General features: G+C 46.2%; 1 protein-coding gene and 1 pseudogene across 2 annotated transcripts; both read right to left on the minus strand.

Annotated features, from left to right (window-relative positions):
- Positions 1 to 2,151: 2,151 nt before the first annotated feature.
- On the minus strand, positions 2,152 to 3,093 carry LOC116527863 (annotated as a pseudogene).
- A 3,572-nt stretch (positions 3,094 to 6,665) lies between these two features.
- Positions 6,666 to 13,237, minus strand: LOC116527861 (GTPase IMAP family member 5-like). Of its 2 annotated transcripts, XM_032245040.1 has the most exons (4): positions 13,032 to 13,112; positions 10,023 to 10,103; positions 9,743 to 9,791; positions 6,728 to 8,124 (listed from the first exon to the last, which is right to left on the minus strand). In XM_032245040.1, exons 3-4 carry the CDS (start codon positions 9,783 to 9,785, stop codon positions 7,244 to 7,246), a joined length of 924 nt encoding a protein of 307 aa, XP_032100931.1. In that variant the 5' UTR covers positions 9,786 to 9,791; positions 10,023 to 10,103; positions 13,032 to 13,112; the 3' UTR covers positions 6,728 to 7,243. The 2 variants fall into 2 exon arrangements, with proteins under 2 accessions (XP_032100930.1, XP_032100931.1); XM_032245039.1 differs by lacking the exon at positions 10,023 to 10,103 and having other exon boundaries at positions 6,666 to 8,124; positions 13,032 to 13,237.
- Between the last annotated feature and the right edge of the window lie 1,946 nt (positions 13,238 to 15,183).

Consider the following 15,183-nt stretch of genomic DNA (forward strand, 5'->3'; position numbering starts at 1 on the left):
AATTGTGCTTAATAATAGAGACATGAAAAAAAAATGAGGGAAGAAAATAACAAACAAGCAGCCAACCAATATTTCATTTAAACCTGTAAATAGATGTGATGTGGTACTGATAAGTGTGTATTTTGTGTATTTAAAGTGGAGAGTTCTATAAATGTTAATTAAGTTTACTTGTTCTGGATCTGAGTTCAAATCCTGGATATCGTTGTTAATTTTCTGTCTCACTGATCTGTCCAATATTGATGTTGAAGTCTCCCACTATTATTGTGTGTGAGTCTAAGTCTCTTTATAAGTCTTATATATCTGGGTATTCCTGTATTGGGTGTGTATATATTTAGGATCTTTAGCTCTTCTTGTTGCATTGATCCTTTTATCATTATGTAATATCCTTCTCTGCTTCTTTTGATCTTTGTTGCTTTAAAGCAACTCCTGCTTTTTATTTATTTATTTATTTTTGCTCTCCATTTGGTTGGTAAATCTTTCTCCATCCCTTTGTTTTGAGTCTTTGTGTATCCTTGCATGTGAGATGGGCCTGGATGCAGCATACCGATGGGTTTTGGCTTTTTTTTTTTTTTTTGCCTGTCTGTGCCTTTGGATTGGGGGATTTGGTCGATTTAAATTTAGAATTAATAATAATATATGTGAGTTTAATACTGCCATTTAATGTTAGCTGACTGTTTTGCCTATTAGTTGATGTAAATTCTTGATTATGTTGACGCTCTTTACTTTTTGGTATTTTTTAGAAAGGCTGATACTGGTTGTTCCTTTCTATTTGCAGTGGTTCTTTCAGAAGCTCTTGTAAAGCAGGCCTGGTGGTGATGAAATCTCTGAGTGCTTGCTTGTTCACAAAAGATTTTATTTTTCCTTCGCTTATGAAGCTTAGTTTGGCTGGATGTAAAATTCTGGGTTGAAAGTTCTTTTCTTTAAGGATGTTGAATATTGGCCCCCACTCTCTTCTAGCTTGTAGGGTTTCTGCTGAGAGATCTGCTGTGAGTCTGATAGGCTTCTCTTTATGGGTACCCTGACCTTTCTCTCTGGCTGCCCTCAGTATTTTCTCCTTCATTTCAACCCTGGTGAATCTGGCGATTATGTGCCTTGAGGTTGGTCTTCTTGAGGAATATCTTTGTGGTGTTCTCTGTATTACCTGGAGTTGAATATTATCCTGCCTTGCTAGGTTGGGAAAGTTTTCCTGAATAGTATCCTGAAGCGTATTTTCCAGCTTGGATGGATTCTCTTCGTCACATTCAGGTACACCTATCAAGTGTAGATTAGGTCTTTTCACATAGTCCCATATTTCTTGGAGACTTTGCTCGTTCCTTTTTATCCTTTTTTCTTTAATCTTGTCTTCTCATTTTATTTCATTAAGTTGGTCTTTGACTTCTGATATCTTTTCTTCTGCTTGATTGATTCGGCTGTTAAAACTTGTGCATAGTTCGTGAAGTTCTTATGTTGTGTTTTTCAGCTCTATTAATTCACTTATATTCCTCTTTAAATTGTGTATTCTTGTTAAGATTTCGTCAAACCCTTTTTCAAAGTTCTTAGTTTCTTTGCATTGGGTTAGAACAAGTTCTTTTAATTCACAGAAGTTGTTTATCACCTACCTTTTGAAGCCTGCTTCTGTTAATGGAACACACTCGTTCTCCATCAGGCCTTGTTCCGTTGCTGATGAGGAACCATGATCCCCTGTAGAGGGAGAGGCGTTCTGATGTTGGGTATTCTCAGCCTTTTTAGGCTTTTTTCTTCCCTTCATTATAAATGTATCCATCTGTGGCCTTTATAATGACCGTCTTTATAATTGGGTTTCTGAGTGGACGTCCAACTTGTTGATTCCCAGTGCTAAAATCTAAGCAACCCACTGCACCGGCCAAAACAGTGGTGTTATGATTGATGGTGCTTTTCTGACTCTGCACCAAGAACTACCGCACCAAGGCAGTGGTAAAGCTGCCTCGCTGGCCACAAGAGTCATGCTGGCGACCTGTGGGGCTCCTCCGCTAGGAATCTCCTGGTGTGTGAGCAACAAAAATTCATCTGAAAGTGTGGTGTCCTCTCGTTCTCTGCGCTTTCACTGGGAGCTACAATCCAGAGCTGCTAGTGATCAGCCATCTTGGATCTCTCTCCTTGGCTTCTAAGCTGGAACAAATTCTAAATTCACAGTTACTTGCATCACCTCAGTTTAATAATCCAATACATGACAAAAAAGACAAACAAAGAAAACAGCATCATAGGGCACAGCAGCTTTGTGTGGCTTCCTGTGGATAAGATCTTCAGTTTGTCCATACTAGACATCCAATTGTAGAATCCAATTGTGAATCCATTTCAGCTAATAATTTATTTTGGGTTTTAACTTCATGGCCTATTTCCATGGAAAAAGATTTTATAGCAGTTACTTTGCTTCTCAGACTTTCAGCGAGTCTCTCAGTTTCTTCTTCACAGGCTCTATACCTGCTATTAGCCTAGTGTCATTCCCAGAGTTGCCAGGAGGTACTCCTTCACCCAAGCCTGCATGCCTCATCCCGCTAGGGGAGAGAGGGAAAAGGTGGGCGCAGGGGGGCCAGGTGGGTAGAAACGAGCTACAGGGGACCCAGACTGCAGACCGCATCTTCAGCACCAGGACCATGTGGAACACCAACTTCTTCCCCCAAAGCACCATGACATCAGTCCAAAAAGTATTTTTTCAACTGACCTGCCATAGGCTTTTCAATTCTGAAATCAGAGACTCATTCTTTAGTATTAATGTCTTGAGCCTGTTACAAGGCAATACACTGAAACTCTGCACACAGCAAGGTCCTCGTGCTGCTTTGGGAAGGGTTGTGTGAATTTTTCATATTAGGGAAGCATGAGAAGTCATTCTTCTGTGCGGCCTGGGTGGATTTTCTACCTGAGCACTGGAAGTAGGAGGTAGGAGGGAAAGGTATGGTGGGAACAATGCAAGGAGGTGAGGGGGCTTGATGACAGATGCCCCTGGGGATAGTTACTGGTCTGAGACTGTTTGAGGTAGGAATATGGAAGCAGCAATCCTCCTCTGTAGCATAAGGCATTGACCTGAACCCAAAAAATCAGTTCTTTTCTCCAATTACTGGATGTACATGCCCTATTCCCCACTCCTAACCTGGACCCATGACAATCTCCTACCCTTGGGGTAAGCCTGGGACTTTCCCAGTTCAGCACTGAAAGTCCTTTGATTGGGGAATCCTCTGAGACCTGGGCTAACCAGGATGGTTTGTCACCCTTTGCACCACCATCAGCATGGAAACTTAGGGGATAATTTCTCTCGTGAGTTTATTTAAGGGGGATGCTTTGCCAGGCCCCCCTTAGTTTGGGTACCAGCCCTGAGACCCTAAAGGCGGACAAGAACCCATGACAGCCAGATGTTCAGCTGGAAATGATTGTTGACTTTCTTGATCTGGGTGGACAGCCTCTATGAGCCTTCCCTGCCTCCCATTAGCTAAATACACGTGCTGGGAAACGCAGGCATGTGGTGCATTTTGGGGCTGTCTACAGCCTCTATTAAATACAGGTTGTGGGAAACGCAGGCATGTGCTGACGTTTTGGGGTTGTCTGTACGTTCTTCAGCAGGAAGCCCAGACTGCTGCTGAGAATATGAGAGGTCAGCAGACCTGGGTGTTAGTTTCTGTTCATCCGTTAGATAATGTGTGACCTCAGTAGGGTTTTCTTTTGCCTTAATTTCCTCATCTGTAAAATGTGATGCTTTGTGTTGGATATCACATCTACCTCCGGTGTGAGCAATCAGTGTAAACTTTCCCCTCTAGGACAAAATAGAAGGGCTTCGAATGGGTGAAGAAGGTGCCTTCTGCACAGGTAGAGGAGCTACACTTGGTGAAGCTCTTATAAAGGTCAAAGGTTGTAAACTCAGAACTGGAAGGCAAACTTCCCATTGGGCAGTGAAAGAGACAGGACTATATTCACCCATGATAAAGAAAGCACATTCTGCCCCTCCTCCAGAAATACAGCATGTTAAGCTGTTAGCTGCCATCCTCTTTTCAGTGAGGACAAGATCTTCCAAATAAAACTCTGTGATCGTGAAAAATCAAGATCAGCCAGGGATGGGAGAAGAAGAAAGCAGGAGACGTGCTATGCAAAATCTGCTGGCAGAATTCCCTACTTTATTCACAGACTTGCTCTGATTTATTTGCAGGCTGAAAAGACGATGCCCTGATCCCACGCCTGAGAGCAAGGATGGTGAGATCGGTCTGCTGAACCAACCAGGGGACCCTGGAGGTGTGGAGGAGGCTGGAGGGGAAGGGGCGAGACTTGAGGGAAAGAGAGCGAGTTGCAGTGGCAGGACGGGGCCTGCCTTGGTTATAGCAGGGAGATCAGCTGGGAAATGCAGGATCTGGGATTTCCTGGAGCAGGAGTTTTAAGGTCCAGAGAGCAGAAAACCTGGGCTCAGCAGACTGTATGGTTGCTGTCCCAGCTCCTTATCTCAACTTTTTGCATAGACAAAGGCCACCAGGGATGAGACTGTAAGCGATGTGCAAGGCTGCATCCCCTAGAACTTCCTGAGCACTGAATTCTGAATTTCAGGCAGTTTTCATGTGTAAAGATGAAATGTTATTTTTTCTTCTGATTTCTTCAACCATTTAGAAATGTGAACATCCTTTTTAACTCACAGCTGTACAAAACAGGAGGCAGGCTAGACTTGGGCCAGGGCCGTCATCCTTTTCACTGATTACCCATTCTTGGCTGGGCTGCCCTGCAACACAACATCCCTACCCCCAAACTCAGTACCATCCAGGACAGTGATGTGTGATGTCCATGGGCATTTGAGGAAAGGGTGGTGTTCCCCATCTCAGTGGCAGCAAAGAGAAGAAGGCAGACGTGAGGCTCAAGTCTGCACAGGAGGGGAATTCAGTGGAAACAGGTAATCAGATGGGGAGGAGGTCCCTGGGTCCCTCCACCATGCCTTCTTCTTTGTGTTCGGTCAGGGAGACCTGCACCCGACCCAGACAGCCTGTGGCTGGATGGGCAGGTGGCTACTCTGGGGCGAGTCTGAAGTGCTAGGCTGCAATGCCCCTTAGCAGCATTCTCTAGCACCGCTGCTGGCGATGAAGTTCCATGTCTGGCTCCATGACCCTGACTCCTGCATCGTCTAGCACAGAACCCATCCCAAACATGTGCAGGGAGTGTGTTGCGTGTCAGCTCCCCAAACCCTGGGAATCCTGAGGAGCCCTGAGTTCTCAGACCAGGAACTGCTTCCTCAATGCAGTGTTCCCAAAGTGCTCCAACTGGGCTTGATTTCATTCAGTCCAGCTTCACAGACATTTATGATGTGAGTACTGAGGGTCAGGGTCAATGCTGGGCGCCAGGAGGGAGTGTGGGGTGGAGGGATGAAAACACGTAAGAGTGGGGCTGTAGGAGAAGGTTTATTCTGGAAGCAATGTCAGCAAGAAGGAGACCACAGTAGGCTCTGCAGAGGCTTCCTAGATGGGATGACACTAAGCTGACTGGGAACATCCTTGCCTCTTGGGGAAAGTCACTGGAGGCTGAGGGGCCTGTGATTAAGAAAGGAGATGAGAGTCAGCAGACAGGAGGAGTGCACAGGGGACTGAGGCTGGGCAGGGGTCGGGGGGTCTGGGTCTCATTCTCAGGATTCGAGGGTGCCTCCTTAAATCCTCCATGGAGGCTTCTGAGCAGGTTGGTGTGTCTTGGGAAGAGAAGGTGGCAGCAAGTGGCAGCTGGGTTGTATGAGTATAAACCTGGAGACAGGATAACATTCGGAGGGAATCACACCTGCACTCCAGCAGTAGCAGTGGGGATGGACGGGACAGATTGGGGAGAGCTGAGGAAGTGCCCCGAAGTGTGGTCACTGATGGCAACATCAGGAGGGAACTCACCTCTGTCCTTGGTGACTCTGAAACGTGGCTCCCTTCGCTGCAGTGGCCCTGCAGAGGAGAACTGGGAGAGCAGAGGGAGGCAAAGACTGCATATAAGTGTGGTGACCTTGAAGTCTCCGGAACACTGGTCCAGTAGATGATGTCTGGGCTCTCCCTCCCTCCAGGGAGGCACTCTGGGTTGACAGAGCCAAGACCTTAAGAAAGCATTAGGGAGCAGCACTGCCAGAGTAGCCTCCTTCCAGTGTGGGGATGGCCCATTTCCGGGTCGCCCACTCCATACTCCCTGTATCAACAAGGAGTCTCTTTCACAGTGAGCAGGAGTGCCTGGTAACCCAACCAACAGCCTGCCCCCCCCCACCCCAGCCCTGTGGACATCGACTTTCAAAGGAATAGAGCTGGAGAGTTGATCCGAGGACATTTTACAGTGGAGAAGGAGAAAGGGTTTGGTTAACCTTTCTCAGAATGTTTGCCAAAGTGATTCCTTCCAGAGCATTCAAATGTGAACTGTGTTTCTCTTATGCCTCTGGCCACACTGAGAAGAAAGCACAGAGAAAGCCCTGCCTAGAGGCCACCCCATTTCCTTGGCCTTCTCCCATTCCCATTCGTCAATGCAATCCAACTGAAAGTGTTTTGCTTTACTCGGAGTTCAATGAATGTCCACTATGTGGCAGGTACTTCAGTTAGAGCAGGAGGTTCTTCCTAATTTGGGGAACAAGAAAAGCCAGCCTTGTTCCTTTAGTCTGGGTGCCACTTGCTGAAAGGAAGCATGAGGACTGGGAAGTTCCAACAGATTAAAAGGATCAAAAGGAATGAGGAGAAATTTTCATTAGTTTGAATGTTTTCAAATGCAGGTTAAAAGAGACCTGGAACTCAAATAGCTTAAACAATTAGGAAATTTATTGGGTAACACAACAGGAAATGCAGAGATAGGGCAGGCTGCAGGCTGGTGGCTCAGGGCCCAGGTGGCCCTAACTCTCTGGCTGCTCTAAGGCACTGCTTTCAACCTCAGGTTGGCAGCACAAAGCTGCTGACAGTCCCACCGTCACACCCAGACCCCACAACGCCAGGGATGAAGACAGGCTCTATCTAAAGAGAGACCATCCATCCCCACCTCTGCAGACTTTTACTCACTTCTCATGCGTCTGCATCGGCTCTCAGGCCCATTCCTGAGGCAGTCATTGGCAGAGAGAGTGGCATTGTGCTTAGAGCAGCCAGGCGGCCCCGGAGCAGAGGCACGCAGCTCCAAGTCTATAAGGAAGAAGGGGAAATGGGAGCTGTACAGACAGCAAGCAGCTTGCTCCACAGACCACAAGGATCGAATCGGAATCGGGGATTCTTAGAATAATGACTCCATTCGGTGGTACTTCAGAAAGGCCCCAGGGTCGAGAGACTTAAAGATAATGCAAGATGAACAGAAATAAAAGAAGAAAAAGTATGCTGCACCAAAAAAGAAAAGCACAAATCTCATAGTGCAAGAGCACCCGGCGCCCGACTCTGAGGAGTGCCTTGCACGGCCAGTTACTCTCGTCCTCCCTCAGCTCTTGCTTCTGCTTCTCCACCTGCCATTCCACCTTGGCCAGGTACTGCCTGTAGTCTTCTTGGCAGGGCACGACCCCGCCTCTCTGGAGCAGCTGGGCATCTAGGAAGAGGTCGTTGCTGTGGAAGGAACCCTCTCGCTCCCTCTCCAGCCTTTCAACCACAGCCAGGAGCTCTGCCCGCTGCTGCCTCTGCTCCTCTTCAGTGGCCCGGTTGTTGAAGGCACAGTACCTCTTCTCGCACTCCTGCACCAGCACCCTCAGGCTGCAGTTGTCTATGTTTGCTACATAGTCATTCAGGGCCTGGCCCGCTAAGTCCTCTTTGTGGGTGAAGAGGATGACCACATGTCTCATGACCCCTACCCCAAAGACCTCCTTCACCCTCCTGACGGCCACCGTGTCCTGGGTGGTGAAACGCCCCAGCTGGATCACCAGAAGCAGCACGTGGGGCCCTGGGGCAGAGAGCAGGTAGCAGTCCCCGATGTCCTCGTACAGCTCTTGGGTATCAGCCTTTGACTCAAAGATGGAGGGTGTGTCGACCACCAGGACTTGCCTCCCGTTCCATGTGCCTGTCTCCACCTGGCACATCCTGGTCACCGACTGGGCCCCCAGCTTGGACTTAAACACGGGCTGGCCAAGGATGCTGTTCCCTGTGGCGCTTTTCCCGCTGCCTGATTTACCCACTAGGATAATCCTCAATGCTGGTGGTGTTGCAAACCTGTCATTTTCTGATCTACCTGTAGAAAAAGAAGTTTTGTGTCTTACTAAGTTAAAACTGTTAGGTCATGGTTCATGGTTATCTCATGAAAGCTATGAACCTCATCCCCAGAATGACAGACATATTTATATGCATATAAAAGTGTGCATACAACTGCAGGTGAATCTTGCATGTAGAAAGCCCCCTTGGAAGCCCATGTTTGGATCCACAGCCAGGAGTCAGAATTTTTGCATTAAGAAGATCCATTAAGGACTCCAAGTGGATCATGGCAAATAGAGCTTTCCCGAAAGAAAAAAAAAAAAAAAAAAAAAAAAGAAAGAAAAAGAAAATGGTCCCTGTGTTTTCCCCTACATGGTGTTTAGACCAGCTCCATGGAGGATTAATTGCTAAATAAATGTTGTGAGATTAGAAGGAGGCAGAGGATGAGTAGCAATTACTTCTCTTTCACCCACACATTTCCAGTCACACTTGTACAGACACACTTCACACGTTCATCCAAGACATGAGGGTCAAGGAGGTCTCCACTGGCAGAGCTATAGCAACCCACTGCCAAGGGTCAGCTGCCTGTCCCTGGGCCTGTGCTCTCTGGATGGGGAGTGAGATGCTTGAAATTGAGATGATACAGGTGGCAGTTAATGTTAGGGCAATGTCTAGGAGATGGCCCTAGGGTGGACGGCTCAAAAAGGTGGAAGATAAGGTCAACAGAAGCATGTGTGTTGAAAAGCTCATCTATGTGGCTGATCCAAGCACACGAAATTATGGCAGAAGTGGTGCCGGAGAGGGTGACACTGCAGGAGCTAAAATCTTCAAGGCGCGAAGACGGGGGATCCTGTGGATTTCTAGAGCCCAAATGAATTTGAAATGCACTGTAGGGTCTTAAAAATCTATTATTTTAGGCCAGGCATGGTGGCTCACTCCTGTAATCCCAGCACTTTGGGAGGCTGAGGCAGGTAGATCATGAGGTCAGGAGTTCGAGACCACCCTGGCCAACATGATGAAATCCGGTCTCTACTAAAAAATAATAATAATAAAAAATTAGCCAAGCATGATGGCGCGCGCCTGTAGTTCCAACTACTCAGGAGGTTGAGGGAGTGGAATCACCTGAACCCGGGAGGCGGAGGTGGCAGTGAGCCAAGATCTCGCCAGTGCACTCCAGCCTGGCGACAGAGCAAGATTCCGTCTCCAAAAAAAAAAAAAAAAAAAAAATCTATTATTTTATTCCTCCTACTCTGTGTCAGTTCTTCCGTTCCTTTAGTTATTCTGTGGTGTTTTGTAGCAAGCACAATGACTAAATCCCTATGGGGAACTTTTTCTTTTTTCAGCTGTCAGAAAACAAAGAAAGAGAAAACATATTCACCATTTGCTTCTAGACCTTTCAACCTCTGGGGTTTCCTTTCCACATTTCCCACATACCTGGTGCAGGGAGAGCATCTATGGGTGTGTGTGTGTGTGTGTGTGTGTGTGATGGTGTGGTCAGGCACAAGAAGGCTGGGGAGGTAAAAAATGATAGTTGCCTTTATCTTTTTCATTTAAAATGAATGGGTTTCTGCCACTGTGTTTTAGGTGGGGGTAGGTAGGGAGAGAATTGTGATTCTCCCAAGTCTCTGGAGCTCTTAAGAACTTCAAGACTTTCTTACCTTCAGCCATAGTTCCATATTTGCCCTTCTGGAATCCTTCCATTCTCTCCTGGAATGAAAACAGGAAACAGATAAAAAGCAAATGTCCATATGGGAGCTGGTAGAGCCTGAGAGCACCCAATTCAGGCATCTAAGAATAATTATCCTCAGATGAGCCATTTTCATCAGTAATTTTCTAACTCATACTTTATTTGAAACATCTGTAAATAACTTAAAGCAAACCAGGTGATGTTAGATTTTGCTAAAATAATGCACTATTTCCTCCCTCCCATCAACTTACAGAAAATCAGGAAATGTTTTGAAGCAAATCAGTTGATCATGTCCCCCAACCAGAAAGGCATGAAATGACGGAAGCATTCTTCTATGGAACAAAGCGTGGGGCGTTTAAAAAAACTGAAATCAAAGTAGGCAAACTTGCCAGAGTAGAGAAAAAAAATGCCTTGCTGTAAATAACATTGGTTTATTTGAAGTGCTGGAAACTTCCAGTCCCGGAAATTCTTTGTGTCAGATGGCCATTCCAGTGGTGGAGAGGAAATTTTACGAGGTACTTTCCAATGGGAGGGTGGAAATGGGGATCAGGGACACAAAGAACTGACGTGAGAGGAAGTGGTGGTGGGGGACCGGCATGACTGCCTTCCCACCCTGATGGTTGGTGGAGCGGAGGTAGTGAGGTGATTGAATAGAAAGAATCGACTTCAGGCAGAATTCAAGAACAACTCATTTCCTGCTCCGGGTAACAATTTCCAGCCTTGTGCAACAGTATCAGGGATGCACATTTGCCACCTGACTGGATATTGCCAAATATGACTCCCAGGGAGTCGTGCTAACTCCTCTTTGCACCACTCATTTATAAGAGGTCCCCGAATCTTCACAGTCACTTGGTAATAATACACTTTTCTTGTCATCTGTATGGGCATCAATAAGGATGTCTTAATTGGTTTAAACTTACATTTTGCTGATTATCATTGAATTAAAAACAGTTTTCATGGTTTGTTTGCCATTTCGGTTATTTACAAACTGCCATACATAATAACTTCTGTGACTTCTATCTCTTCCACATTTTTCTATGCATTTAGTAGATTTTCTTGGCCTTCTTTACGTTAAGCAATCCATTTTTATATCATCAGAATGTATTAAGACAGCTTCCAGCCCCCCCTCCCTTCCCTTCTTTTCCTTCTTCTTCCTTTCCTCTTCCCACTCTCTCCCTCTTTCTTTTTCTTAAGCCCAGAGAAGAGTGTTCTCCTCTCTCCCACACATTGTTCTTGTCTCTGATAAATGACGCTTTTGGCTTTTGTCAAAATAGCACCAGTTACCTGACATCCTCTCTACTGTAGATGATGTTTTCTGAGGTTTCGAGTCAACATAATGCTATTGTAAAGGTCTAGATGACAGCGGTAATGATGCTGATTATGAACATCATCACTGTAATAAACCTCTGTGCAGACATTTATAATTTTCAAAGTTATCTCATCCTCCTTATTTTAATTGCTCTCCCAAATTCCCTGTGATGTGGTCAAGGATGGTCTTAAAATTTCTGTTAAAATGCAAGGAAACTGAGCATTAAATGACCTGCCAAAGGTCACATATTTACAATGGAGCCAACATCAGGAAATGGCTCCTTTCGTCTGTGTATTGCCTTTGATTCCACAGGCTGAAAAAGAGGCTATTCCGAAGAAGTCAACAGGCCTTTTGGGACATGTGTACAATGCTGCCACTCCCTGATCAAGATAAATCAATTGGATAGCTAGAAGCCTACCCTAAAACCAACACATAGAATTTTATTGCAAAATCTTGAGTGCATTTCTTAAAAAGGGTTATTCAAAAATAAAATTGCAGGTGGCAGGAGTTTCTCTGAATTGAGGTCTTTCCTTTTAAAACAGACAACTGCCTGTCACAAAAGCCAATAAAACTCTGTTATGTTAGCCAACCAACAACAACAATAGTTCTCCCAATCCAACTTCAGTGGATCAGGCTACATTGAGGAATATATTTCTTGGCAGATATTAACAAATAACCAAGTGTCCACAGGTGAGTCAGAAAGGATGCTGATGGCAATGTTAAGATGAATCATGGAGAAGATTATAAGAGAACCAAAGAAAGCCTAGAAAAAGACTGGTGGACACGTCATAGGCTTGGAGGAATGTCATACGTGTTGGTCTACAGGGCAGACAAAATCGGGGGAACTGAGAATGAAGGCAGGTTTCTTCTCCAAAGGAAAAATTTTACTAATCTTCCCACAAATGAGTCCAAAGGTCATGAGAGATTGGAAGGCAGTGTGCAAGCAAGACAATAGCACCCTCTGTTGGGAGGGTCTGGCTCAGGGAGGAGGGTGAAGCAAATGAACAAAATGCACATTCTGATTTGAAAATGGCATGAACCTGATTTTACCATGAGAAGACCTTATTTTAGCAAAACATGAGAAAGTAGCCTCTTCCATGCTATTTTAGAAGAGATCAAACCACTTCTTTTCTTCCTTGTTCATAAGTATTTCCTTCGCCCTGTCTGTCCCAGCCCATATATTTCCAGGTATTGGAATCATGTGTTTTGAGGTCTGGTCGCTGTGATTTCATGGCACATCTCTCATATAAGATGTGGCTGAAAAAGGGATTGTTCACAGGTCCCCCGAACATGAGTCTGTTTCCCTATAGTGTGCATCCTGCAGGGGGTCATAGGAAAAACGTGGGGCATCTTGGGGAACATTTCAGAAGTTGAAAGTCACAGGACAAGGTCCACTCAGGGGTCTTGTTTGGAACAGGAGGCTCCTGGGATGGGAAAATATCCCATGTTTGCCCTGGGGAGCCCTAAAGAATCCATCCTCAGCTCCCAGGCTTGTCTGGGACATGGTGCGTGTCTGCCTGGGCTGGGACAGGAGAAATCAGGAGGGTAAAATTGGGAAGAATGCCCCGGCTTGCTAGGGGAGCTGGGGAAAGCCTATCACCTCTGGAAGCTTCAGTTTTCCCATCTGTCCCACGGATGACAGGATCATTTCAGCCTTACTCCCTGAGAGTTTCATGGAGATCAACTCAGCTAGGTGATGAGCAATGGGCCAGCAAAGCCTGCTGCCCCGGGCCTGGGCTGTGAGTGCAGGTGCTGATTCTTCAGGCTGTGTTCCACCAGCTGCGCACCTGCGGATCCTGCAACACTCACCGCTGCTGCCCCGTTTTACTGGCCGGGGAACCCAGAAGCGAGGGGACCTGTGCAAGGTCACGTCAGAAATGAACGGCTGTGACCAAACTGTGATTCTTCCTATTCCCAAAGTCTCTGTGAGTATAAACCCGGTTCTTCTTACCAGAAATGGCTGTTGTGCCCTGTCCTCCAGGGCGGCGGTCACTGAGGCTCTGGCCGGCTGGCCCTCTCTCAGGAAGGTGAAGTGGTAGCAGAGAGAGCCCTGCTCTGTGGTCTGTGTGTGGGGAGGCTGTTCACAGGGCTGAGGGAGGCTGAGCAGACACAGTTAAGGAGGAGCCACATGCTGGGGCTGAAAACTTCATGACTCAGCTGCAAAAAAAGAAGAAAAGTAGAGATTCTGGAGTGTGCCCCCCACACCCCTGGGGACTAGGACAGCCCGGCATTGGCTGGAAACTGATTGGGAACAAGACCCTGAAAACCAGCCAAATGCAGTGATGTGCTGCCTCCTTAACGGGTCGCTTCCTGTCAGGAGCCTGCCTTGGGACAGGGTGCCCCCTCCTATTTCCTTTTTTTGACTTTCAAGCAAGCAGTATTTGGAAGGAGATATGAAGGGAATTACAGACTCCCCAACTTCCAAGTTCAGATAAGGCCCCTGGTGACTTCAGATAAGGCCCCTGCTGCCCTCAGCACCCATCACCAGGGCACTTGCTCCTCCCAGCACTCTTGGGCCCCTTCTCACAGGCTCTGCTTCTGGAAAGTTTCCACTAACCAGGGTCAGAAAGGCACTCTGGTCCACAGAGGACCAGAATGAGCCCTCGTAGGATTTGACTCCGGGCTCGTGACTGACCCTGGTAAGGTGTCTGCCACGTGATGGAGCCTGCCATGTGAGGACTTTGTGGCGTCTACATGTCAGTTTATCTGGTGAGGGTTGAAAGCAGGGTGATACACCTCTATTTTTCAGCTGATTGCCATTTAAGGCTAGAGCAGTGGACATAAAGCAATTATGAGATGGAGAACATAATGCGGACTTAGGTGGAGGGCTATCACCGCCCAGAGAATCCCCACATCTGTTGACATTTGAAGTGGGGCTTAGAGTCATATTGTAACAATTGTCTAAGATGTGATGGGTAAAACAATTTTAAACAGTCTCCTGCCAGCCCAGAAAACCTCTCCACAAAGGCAGAAAAGAAAGAAAGCAATTTTATTATTCAATGAGCCTTGAACCAGAATGTGATCTAGATCCCACTAGACAATCTAGGAAGAGATTGCAAAGACGGAGAGGGTTGCCACCTGGTCATATAGCCAGGCAGGTGCCACCCTTTACACACGTGTTCTCAAGCTAAACCATAACTAATCCTCAAGTAAGAGGACTTGACAGCACCCTTTGTCACACATAGTTCATCCTAAGTTCATTCAGTAACTATATGTGTTAGCTAACTGTCTTTTTCTAGAGGAAAAGTACACTTCTTATATCTTCCACGGAAAGGGGAAGATTTGCAACTCAGAAAGGTGCTGGCACAAGTGAGGCTCCTACCTAAGTTAGGCTCCTGCTTTCCCACAGAGACTGGGAGGTGGGGACCCGATCTTCCTTGATGTTTACATTTCAAAGGGATGGCTCCCAGGTACTCTAAAGACGTAAAGACAGCCGTGGGCTGTCAAACAGCTTTTTAAAAAGATTTGCATTACAAAGGGCAGAGAAATAATTCACACTCACAAGCTTTCTAAAGAAAATGCCATAAGAAGGGAGGGGTAATTCTTTTCCACTATTTTTTTTTTCCCCAGGAAAGAAAATTGATGTTTTTTCCTTATTTTATTTTATTGGCCTTTGATATTTTATTGGCCCTTACTCTTTTAAATTCCTCAAGGACTTTCAACCCAGTCGGCAATCATAACTTGTGTAAATTGAGCAGAGCAGGGCAGGAAGCGGGCTGTAGTCTGATCAGGATTTCACCCTTATTAGTTAGAGACCAGGTACTCCCCCAGCACCTGGCTGCAATCTCTTAAAAACTTGACGGACAGAGTTCACATCAAAATCTCATTAACAGTGAGGGGCACTGATGCTAACCATTCTTATCAATGTAGCAAACTGTGCTACTTTCACTTCATTCTAGCAACATCTTCAAATTCCTTCTCTTTCCTTTGGTTTGAGCTATTCACAAATGTATTTATCCACTTGGCTGGGTGCTCTGGCACCTCAGTCAGGGCTGATTTTGTGCTTTGAGTTCTCCTGTTCTCTAAATTTTATCTTTTCTTCGCTAGCTGTTCCCGGGGTCTTCTTATGGCTCAAAGAGAACCCAGGGAACCAAAGATGAAAT

The sequence above is a fragment of the Sapajus apella genome, unplaced genomic scaffold (genome assembly GCF_009761245.1).
Source record: "Sapajus apella isolate SASKATOON/1434 unplaced genomic scaffold, GSC_monkey_1.0 scaffold56, whole genome shotgun sequence".
NCBI lineage: Eukaryota > Metazoa > Chordata > Mammalia > Primates > Cebidae > Sapajus > Sapajus apella.